Source organism: Fukomys damarensis, unplaced genomic scaffold (assembly GCF_012274545.1).
Source record: "Fukomys damarensis isolate Sample0158 unplaced genomic scaffold, DMR_v1.0_HiC HiC_scaffold_39, whole genome shotgun sequence".
Lineage (NCBI taxonomy): Eukaryota > Metazoa > Chordata > Mammalia > Rodentia > Bathyergidae > Fukomys > Fukomys damarensis.
Window position 1 is genome coordinate 56,781,172 of NW_022900951.1, and position 10,637 is coordinate 56,791,808.

A 10,637-nucleotide genomic window follows, 5' to 3' on the forward strand; every position below is an offset into this window, starting at 1 on the left:
AAAATCCATGAAAAAATAAATAAAAAAAGCGCAGAGGCGGGCTTTCTCTCCCCAATCCCTCCCTTGTCTCCACCCCTCGACCCGACATCCAGCTTCTCATTGGTCAAACATCTTCAGCCCCATTGGTCCAAGAGCTAATGAACTGGGTCTGCCCCAAGCTGTGCCTGCTTCGGAGCCGCGGTAAGAAAGCTCTGTTGCAATACCTCTTTTCAGGCATTGTTCAGGACGTGCTCGTGGGGCCTGAGGGGGCTTTTTTAGGCCTACGTGAACTGTCGTTGAACGTTCAGGTGCAAACTTCGAAGATGCCGCCCAAAGGAAAAAGTGGTTCTGGAAAAGGGGGAAAAGGTAGAGCTACCGAAACAATTAGGGACAGTGAGGGTGGGTGAAGAGAGGGGAAGGACCAGACTGGCGACTCTCAGGGTCCTAGACGGAGGCAGCAGGTGGCCAGTGGCCCTACAGGCCTGTCATCCACTAGAGCTCCGCCGGCGAATTTTAGAAATAAGTGCTATTTGGAGTTGTGAAAACACATTGGGGTACAGTGCAGGGTCCGTCTGATGGGTAGTACAAGCTGGTAAAGGTCCTTTCTCAGAGGCGATGACATGGGTGGGGCTGCCATGGGTTATTAGAACTGTAAAGACACATCTTGGACTCCCCGAAGTAGTGGGGCAGATAGAAGTATAGTAACCATAAATTATTGTATTAAATGCAGTGCTGAGATATGGAAACCGGGGAAATGGGAAGGGAAGACTAGAGACAAGTTCTGCATGGCAAGAAGGGCAGTGCAGGTAGGGCAAAGAATTCCCGACAGGGCCCAGCAGCAAAAGCACTGGGATGAAAGTGGGCCAGGGATTTAGCTCAGTGGTTCTGCTACCTGCTTCGCAAGCGTAAGGTCCAGGGGAAAGAGACAAAATCATACAGAATGTTAAATATGATGCTAAGAGGTTTGCTTACAGGTCAGGAAGACCTACAAGGAGATTGTTGTGGTAGTCTTGGTGAGAGAAGGTGATGGTCTGAACTAATGTAATAGTGTGGAACCTGAAGGAAAGGAAGATAAAGCGAGTGCAGTAGAAGAAAATCAGCACGTTTTGTTGTTGTTTTTTGAGGCAGGCTCCCCCTTTGTAGTTCAGGCTGGCCCTGAACTCATGTAGCCCAGGCTGGCCTCGAACTCAAGGTGATCCTCCTGCTTCAGCCTCCTGGGTGCTCAGATTACAGACGTGCACCACCATACCCAGCTCTGAAATTAGAAAGTTTAAAAGAACTATTAAGCATAACAGAACAACCAAATAAAATGACTAAAAGCAATACTGTTTAGATTTTAAAATTAGAGGTGGCCTTAAGCTGAAATCTCAGAAAGGCAGCCAGACTGCAGTGACTAGAGAACTGATTGGAAAGTGCTAAATTGGAGACAGTCAGTGTGGACTTTTCTGGAAAGTTTTAATGGGATAGTAGATAGAAGACAATGAAGGATTAAGAGAAAATTCTTGTTTGTTTTTTCAGAACAGGAAAACTTGAGAATGTGTCTGAGGTAAAGGATCCAGTAGAGTGAGAGAGGCAAAGGTACAGAAGAGTAGGATATTGAAGAAATGGAGTCCAGGAGTAAGGTGGAGCGTCTGCCTTTTGGATATAGGGGGCACTTTATGTTCCTTATAGAGGAAGAGACAAGGTGCACTTGGTTGTAAGTATTGGAGCCAGGAAGGAGAAATGGTCGAAATTAGACAGATTATGCTTATTGACCCCAATTTTTAGTGAAATGAAGGCAGGTTTATTTTTGTAAAAGACTGAGGAGGCAGGGATCTTGAGGAGAGGGATGAAGATGTGCAATATAGTAATGGGAAAAGGAATGAAACACAAAAGGATTTCCCTCATGGATAGAATACTGACAGATTGAAGGTCATGAATTTGTAGAAGATACAGTATACACAGTCATAATTTACCTAGTACTTTGTAACTGGCACGATATAGAATTGAAAAGAGCCAGGTGTAGCTGGAGCAAGGTTTGGGGTTTTGTTGGGCGATTGTAATAGGATAGCAACACAAAGAAAGTAAAGGTACGAGTGGGAATGCAGATGTGCAGGCCTGGTCCAGACTGGGAAGGACAGGAGGAGTCCGATTGGGAATTTAGCAGGAGAAGAGGTCTTAGATGGCAGTGGTATTCTATGAAGTCAGAACCAGCATTGTGGGAATGAGGTACGAGAAAGCTGGAAGAACAAGAGGTTGTAGGCGGAGACTACCATTAGTTCTGAGTGACACAGTTCCATCATGTGCCCCTCAAGCAGGAGGCCTGCAGGAGAGAACATGGGCATTTGAGAGGAAGACCCAAACTGGAGTTAAGTTGTTGGATGAGATTCCTGAACTTCCCAAGATGGCAGGAGTGAGGGTGGAGAGGAAGCCTAAAGTAGATACCAGAGCCCTGAGTAAATCACAGAGAGTAAGGTGAAAATTAGAAGACAGTGACTAGGCAGGGAGAAGATGGAATAACAAAGGAACCAGCCTTCCAGAGCAATTACAGCTGAGCATGGTGGTGCACATCCCTAATCCCAGCAACTCAGGAGAATGAGGCAAGAAGATTATAAATTCAAAGCTGCTCTGGGCAACTTGGCAAGACCCTGTCTCAAGAAAATAAACAGGATGGGGGTGGGTGCTAAGGGCCGGGGATTTAGCTCAGTGGTTCCACCGCCTGCCTCACAAGCGCAGGTCTCAAGTTCAATCCCTGGTACCAAAATAAATAAATTAATTAATTTAAAAAATAGGGTTAGGGATATAGCTCACTGGTAGAACACTTGCCTTATGTGCTGGAGGCCCTGAGTTCGATCATCCATATTGAAAAAAAAAGTGTATAGCAAACCCAGCTAATAGCTTGGCTTAATAAAACTCTTGGTAGTAATGTTTTCTTCAAGTTTTAGTAGTCAGTGTTTTGGAATTTCTGTTGAACATTTATTGCACACCTATTTTGTGTTGGACACTGTTCTAGGCATTGGAGATATATATTGAATATTCCTTATCCAAAATACTTGGGACCAGAAGGGTTTCAGATTTGAGAGTTGTGTTAATTTTGGAATATTTGTGTAGACTTTACCAGCTGAGTGTCTCTAATCTGAAAATCCAAAATGGATTTCAGATTTTCAGGTTAGGGATACTTAACCTGTACTAAGACAAGTAAAATGGAATCTCCTACTTAAAACTTTTCCCTGACTTCCTATTACTCCTAGGATAAATTCCAAGTTTCAGGCTAGGAATATAGTTCAGTGATAAAATGCTTGCCAAATATGTGAGGTTCTGGGTTTTATTCCTCAGCAGTATAAAAAACAAACCCAATTTTTGGAATCCAAAACTGTTATGTCTTGACCTTCAGCTCCTTCCCCCAGCAGGTTTATCTGATGGCTCTTTCACCTCAAAATTGGCTTCATTGTACAAGTTTCTACTCATGCTATTTCTCCCATCCTGGAATGTCTTGTCTTTAACTAGGCAGCTCCTGCTTAGCCAGGAAACCTTGCCTGGCTGGTTAAAATGCCCCTCTGTGTGTCCATAGCCCTCTGTGCTTAACCTCTGCACCTGCTGCACTCTTCAGAAGTGATCTGTTTTCCTCCCTAGAGTATGAGTTCTCAAGGCTTGTTCTTTGTTTCTTTGTACCCACAATGCCTGGAACTTAGTGCTTACTCTGGAACACTTAACCCTAACATAGTTCTTTGGAGCATCAGCCTGTCTAACAGTATGCTGCTGCTGACACAGAAGTTAACAGGAGTAAAATGACATGGGAGCAAAATGGAAGATGCCACCTATGGTTATCAATCTAAGTACCAATGCCTTTTCTTAAAACAACTTCAGTAGACAATGTAGTAGATTCTGGGAATTTGGAAATGAATATATTCTTTAGCCAAGTATGTTTAACATATATTCTTGGAGATTTTACTTATTGGACTTATGACTGCTTGAATCCATAGTTGTAATACATATTAGAAGTCTTACAAGAGCTTAGGGGTTTGCCTTTAGAAGGCACGATTTGAAAATCGGTCCAGAAAATCTAGCCCAGGCTTCTGGAGCTCTGACTCATCCTTTAGCACACTCATCTATAGATCTACGTTCCATGAAGTGTTTACATAGGACAAATTTCCTGTTTCAAGAGGTGTGAGTCACAGATTCATTTAGCTTGCTGTAGTAAAGTATCTGATAGTGTTCCATTTTGAAGCTTGATGCTATGACACGTATCAACTTATGCTGTAAATATCAAGGTATCGAGGTGCTGTAAATATACATGACTACTTGTTACCTCTTCTCTAAAGGGGGAGCAGCCTCTGGGAATGATAGTGCTGACAAGAAGTCTCAGGGCCCCAAAGGTGGTGGCAACGCAGTAAAGGTGAGTTAATTCACTAGTTCCTTTTTTCCATGTTAAATATAAATCACACACATGTCTGTATGTACACATAAAAGATCATATGCTTAACTTATTGTAAGACACTAATCTAACACTGATGTAAAGCCAAGGTGACACAGAATTGGAAAATAACCCGTTTCACTTATGAAAAGTAATTCCTTTTAAATAGTTTCTCAAATGCTTTCTCTGACATTACTAGAATTTCTTCACACTTTTAGTACTGTTCCTTAAAATGTATTGTTAGCTCTTCCCAGTGAGTCATTCTCAAGATAGTGTTTTATGAAATCAGGAGCTTAGATAAGTATTAAAAGGCTCCTCTGCTAAATATGCAAAGGTACAGGTCTCACTAGGAGGCTCCTCCAATGATGAGCTACAAGCCAGGGCCTTAACTGTGAAAACAATCCAGGAGACAATCAACAAATACTGTAATTACTTGAAGTACTTAGGCCCAGGGGAGTGTCTGCCATGAGAAAAGTTAACCTGCAAACAGAACTATTCTCTTTAGTGCTATGTAGCAAGGCAATTTCCATGTTTTAATCAGGATGTGGGAGCCTATACTTTGATTTATTGATTTTGTAAGGATTTAGTGACATCTACTCTGTACCATGCAGTGTATTAGGCTCAGGGTTAGAGAAAGAGAAAGTGGGGGTGAGACCCTGTTATCACAGTCTAGTTGGAAGCAGTTAGGTAAATAAATTGTTTTCATTGTTGTGTGAGAAGGGTAGTGGTAGAATTTCATCACATAAATTCAACCATACACAGTGCACCCATGTCTGAGAGAGATGAGAGACATAAACCTGATTTTCTGAAGTCATCCTTTGTTCTTACATTAGTGCCCAAGCTTGTAAAGTGAGATTGTAGTGTTCAAAGATAAATTTTCATAAAATATGACCCTAAATACAGCCAGCTACTTCATTTCATATTCAGCTGAAGAAGTAGTCGTTGTTATAATCCAGAATGGGGAGGGGACAGCTATGTTGGGCTTGATGAGAGCTGACATGTTGGTCTCCAATATAATATCTTCCTAAGCAATGTTCTAGGGCAGTGACAGAGAACCTTTTGAAGCTTTCAATGATAACAAACAGCCAGCTGTTTCCTTTCTGAGTGCCCTAGGTTCGCCACCACTGTTCTAGGGTCATTTTGGATATAGGCAAATTTCAACTAATGTGCTAACTCTATAAGCACCTAACATAAGAGACTATTCTATGGCATATGGCTTTAAAGAGGCATTTTACCCTCTCTGGAAAAATTTAAATCCAGTGTGGCTAGCAATATGTGGAAAAGAGTAGCATATAATTAGTGGACAGAGTAGACTAGGGTTAAGATTTTTATTGAGTTGTTATTGTGAGATAATCATAGATGCACATGCCATTGTGAGAAATAATACAAGTAACTTTTACCTTGTTTCTCTTAGTGGTAGCATCTTACAAAACTGTAGTTCAATAGCACATTCAGGATGTTGACATGATACAGTCGAAGTATAGAGCAGAGCCTGCAATCCTAGTTCTTGGGAGCCTGAGGTAGGAGGATTGCACGTTCCAGGCCAGCTACTTCATGAGACCATGTCTCAAAGATCTAAAAAGAAAAAAAAAATGTTAATAAAAAGATATAGAACCTTTCTGTTGCCCTTTTATAAGTGACTCCACTTCCCTCCTGCCCCTAACCTCTACACTCTTTTTTTTTGGGGGGGGGTACTGGGGATAAAACTCAGGACCTTGCGCCTGCATGGCAGGTGCCTCTACACTCTTCTTAACCCATGGCAGCAACTAATCTCTTCTCCATTTGTGTAATGTTATAGTTTCAAGAATATTAAAGAATAAAATTGTATAGTATGTAACCTTTGGGGATTGGTTTTTCCACACAGCATAATTCTGTAGAGATCTCATTCAAGTTGTTGTATCAATAGTTTGTTCCTTTGTACTGCTTCATGGTGTTCTGTGGTGCAGCAGTGCCATTGTATGTTAAACCGTTCATCGGTTGAAGGACACCTGGGTTGTTGTTAGTGTTTTCAAAGGCCCCAGCAAGGGTGAGATCCCAGGATCATCCAGCCTTTGGGATGTGTGCTCCTTCCACATCCTGTCATTATTTTAGACCCCACTTCTATGCCCACACCCTGCTCTTGTATCACCATAAGCTGTGCAGATTCTCAGACCCACTTACTAGCCACAGCTTCCTTCCTTTCTCTTCCTATTCTGTTCTTCTCACAGACTCCAGGCCCTCAAGCCTGCCCTGCTGTTCCCACGTCCTCCCAACCTTCATGTTTGGTCTGTTCTCTGTATTTCCCATGAATTGAAAATTAGCTCTAAGCCCTCATCCTTGGGTTGAGGTCCCCCAACTCCTTTTCCTTTTGGTCACCTGCCAGACTACAACTCAGGATCAGTCCAGTGGTCTGCTTTCCTTGCCCTGAAACCCAAGACTGCTGGGTACTATTGGAGACTCCCATAACCTTGGGGGTCGGGGATACTCATATCTCGCCTCTAACCTCAGCTTAGCCATCAGCACTGCTCAGCCGTCCTTCACCACTTGCTTCAAGCCATCCACCACCCTGTTCTGGTTAGTCAGCAAATGACTCAGCTGGCTGTTTGGGGTCGAAATCATACTCACATAGAGAGCTTCTAAAACTTACTGATGTTGAGGCTTACCCTATCAGTGATGGTGAACCTTTTAGAGTTTTCAATGATACAAATAGCCTGCTGCGGCATGTGTACCATAGGTTGCCACCACTGCCCTAGATCAGCTGCATCAGAATCTCTGGGAGTGGCCTGAACCTTGGTATCTTTTTTTGTTTTGTTTCTTTTGAGACAGGCTCTCACTATATAGTTCAGGTTGGCTTTGAACTCACTTTGTAGCCCAGGCTACCTTGAACTCAGTGATCCTCCTGCCTCAGCCTCCCAAGTGCTGGCATTACAGGCATGTGCCGCCACACTCCGCTTGGACCTTATTATCTTTTTTAGAAACTCTGTAATATGTCATGTGCAGGTACAGGTTCCCTGTGATGAATGTGTTGTCATTGTGTGTGTGTGTGTGTGTGTGTGTGTGTGTGTGTGTCTAAAATGTACCAATAAATGTTTTGCACCAAAAAAAAAAAAAAGCCCGAAAACCTCTGGAGATCATTCAGATGTGTTGCCAGTGTTGAAAAAGACTGATCTTGGGCTGGGGACTTAGCTCAGTGGCACTGTGCCTCCCTTTCAATTGCAATGTTCTGAGTTCAATCCCTGGTACCAAAAAAAAAAAAAAGCCCGAAAACCTCTGGAGATCATTCAGATGTGTTGCCAGTGTTGAAAAAGACTGATCTTGGGCTGGGGACTTAGCTCAGTGGCACTGTGCCTCCCTTTCAATTGCAATGTTCTGAGTTCAATCCCTGGTACCAAAAAAAAAAAAAAGCCCGAAAACCTCTGGAGATCATTCAGATGTGTTGCCAGTGTTGAAAAAGACTGATCTTGGGCTGGGGACTTAGCTCAGTGGCACTGTGCCTCCCTTTCAATTGCAATGTTCTGAGTTCAATCCCTGGTACCAAAAAAAAAAAAAAGCCCGAAAACCTCTGGAGATCATTCAGATGTGTTGCCAGTGTTGAAAAAGACTGATCTTGGGCTGGGGACTTAGCTCAGTGGCACTGTGCCTCCCTTTCAATTGCAATGTTCTGAGTTCAATCCCTGGTACCAAAAAAAAAAAAAAGCCCGAAAACCTCTGGAGATCATTCAGATGTGTTGCCAGTGTTGAAAAAGACTGATCTTGGGCTGGGGACTTAGCTCAGTGGCACTGTGCCTCCCTTTCAATTGCAATGTTCTGAGTTCAATCCCTGGTACCAAAAAAAAAAAAAAAAGACTGATCTAGTCTCATGAGGTTGGTGTGATGATTTACTGAGATAATTCATATAAAGCACTTAGCACAGTGATTATCAAATAGTATCTGATAACTTTAAATATTTTTATTACTTTCACAAAATTTTTTTCAGATAGGATCTTGCTGTGTAGCCCAGGTTGACCTGGAACTCTGCTCCAAGCTGGTTTGGAACTCAAGATCCTCCTGCCTCAGCCTCCTGAATGCTGGGATTATAGATGCGCACCATCATCCCTGGCCCCTCAGAATATTTTTATAATAATTAAATTACTTAAGTGTCTAATTCAGTAATTGGTTTATCAAATTTAATAATTTGTCAAACACTTAATATCTTAATAAATATTTAAGTCTGGGACTGGTGGCACACACTTGTTATCCCAGCACTCTAGAAGACTGAGGCAAGAAGATCCTAAGTTCAAGCCCAGCCTGGGCAACTTAGATCCTGTCTCGAATTTTTAAAAATCTTCATAAGGAATTGGGAACTCTAGCTTTCTGGCTCCCGTCAACAAAGTTATCTTCCCCCTACCTTCTTGCTCTCTCCTCATCTTCTTCCTTTAAAGCTGTTTTTCAGTATTTCAAATATCAGGCCTTGCTCTTTCATTTATTTGCACCCGCTCTTTGCTCTGTCTTCACCATTCCCTCCTTTACTAGATCTTCCCCTTCATTCTGAAAATATGCGCCAGAATCTTTAAAATGTATACTTTGTCAATCTTTCCTCTAAGCAGAGCCCTTCTTTCTTGTGTTTTGGTCTGTTTGAGACAGGGCCTCATTTTGTAGTACAGGCTGGCCTTGAGCTCACTATTTTGCCCAGGTGGACCTTGAATTTGTTTCAATCCTCCTGCCTCAGCCTCCAACTGCTGGCATTTCAGGCATGCACCACCACACTAGGCAGCCCTTCCTTTTTTAAGGTAAACTGGTTGGATGAGTGCCCTATGTTGTACTTTACCTTTCTACTTCCTATTGCTTCCTCAGTCAGCTTACTGTGTCTGGGTTCCTACCCTTCTTTTTTTTTGACATTGGGAATTGAGCTCAGCACCTTTACCCTGAGCTACACCCCCAGCTCTTTCTTTATTTTTATTTTGAGACAGGGTATCACTAATTTGTTAAACCTGGGCTAGAACTTTCAGTCCTCCTGCCTCAGCCTCACAGAGTATTAGGATTATGTGCCACCCAGCTAGATTCTGCGCTTCTGAAACTCCTTTTATTAACCAGTCAGTTATTGCTAAATCTTTTTTACAATGCTGAGATGTGTTTGTTTATTTGTTTGTTTGTTTGTTTTGAGACAGTCTTGCTGAATAGTTTAGACTGGTCTTGAACTAACTGTAGCACAGGCTGTCCTTGAATTCGACACATTCCTCCTGCCTTAGACTCCTGAGTGCTAGTATTACAGGTGTGTGCTACCATACTCGGCTGCAATGCTGAAATTTGAATACAGGGCCTATGTATGCTAGACAAGGTCTCTACTATTGAGTTAAATCCCTGTGCCAGGGATTTAGCTTAGTGGCACGGTGTCTGCTTGGCAAGCATGAGGTCCTAAGTTTAATCCCCAGTACAAAAAGCCAAAAAACCAAATCCCTGTATCAGTTGTTGTTAAATGTCTTGTACTTCTTAGTTGATATCTCCGCAGCACTTAACCCTTTTAACTGTTTCTATCTCTTCCTTGAAACTTGCTCCTGCCTTGTGTGTATGTATGTTTGTTCATTTGTTTTTGTGGTACTCGGGACAGAAACCAAGGCCATGTGTATGCTAGGCAAGCTCTACCACTGAGCTATAGCCACAGCCTCATTTTTTTCCTGCTTTGATTTCTGATACACCTTTCTCTCCTACGTACTTGGCCTTTCCTTTTTTTTATACGTTTTGAGTTTTTTGTTGTTGTTGTTGCTTAAACATTGATATTCTCCAAGGTTGTCATAAGTTTTCTTTCCTCCTCCTCTCATTCTGCACAGTCTCTCAAGAGTAACCACCTGTACCTTTCACAGCTTCAGCTACCTCCTCTGTGCTTATCACTCCTGAATTTTAGCTGTAGCTTGGCTCTCTCCAAGACACAGTTGCCAATTGGTTATCACCCTTACAAACCCCACAGGTACTGTAAACTTACTGTGTCATGCTGTTCAAACCAGAATACCTGTTTCTTCATTCCTAAGGTGGCAGGTCGTGACCCCTTTCTGTGGTCCTGAGTTGTGTGTACACTTTCCTATTGAAATGGAAGAGGTTGCTTTGTGAGTGTGGAAGCAAAGAGGAGCAGTCTAGGAGCTCAGCAGGCCAAGCTGAAGTCTGATGAGTCATTCTTGTCCCCCAACAAGCTGTCACTCTGCTATCCAGATTGTTTGCTGTCTCCCTCAGGCAGAACTGAACACATTCCATAGGAGTTTGACTCTGAGCCCTTCTGTTTGGCACATCTTTCCTTTTTTTTTTTTTTTTTTTT

General features: G+C 42.5%; 1 protein-coding gene across 3 annotated transcripts in view; it reads left to right on the forward strand.

Moving 5' to 3' along the window:
- Nucleotides 1-104: 104 nt before the first annotated feature.
- Nucleotides 105-10,637, forward strand: part of Pin4 (peptidylprolyl cis/trans isomerase, NIMA-interacting 4) — a 15,980-nt gene continuing 5,447 nt past the window's right edge. Inside the window, exons 1-2 of one of the 3 annotated variants that reach the window (XM_033760445.1) lie at nucleotides 105-180; nucleotides 4,281-4,354. In XM_033760445.1, coding sequence (XP_033616336.1) covers nucleotides 138-180; nucleotides 4,281-4,354 — 117 coding nt within the window. In that variant the 5' untranslated portion in view covers nucleotides 105-137. Of the gene's footprint in view, nucleotides 181-209; nucleotides 346-4,280; nucleotides 4,355-10,637 lie in introns of those variants that run through there. The other 2 variants (XM_010607960.3, XM_033760446.1) reach the window with 2 other exon arrangements.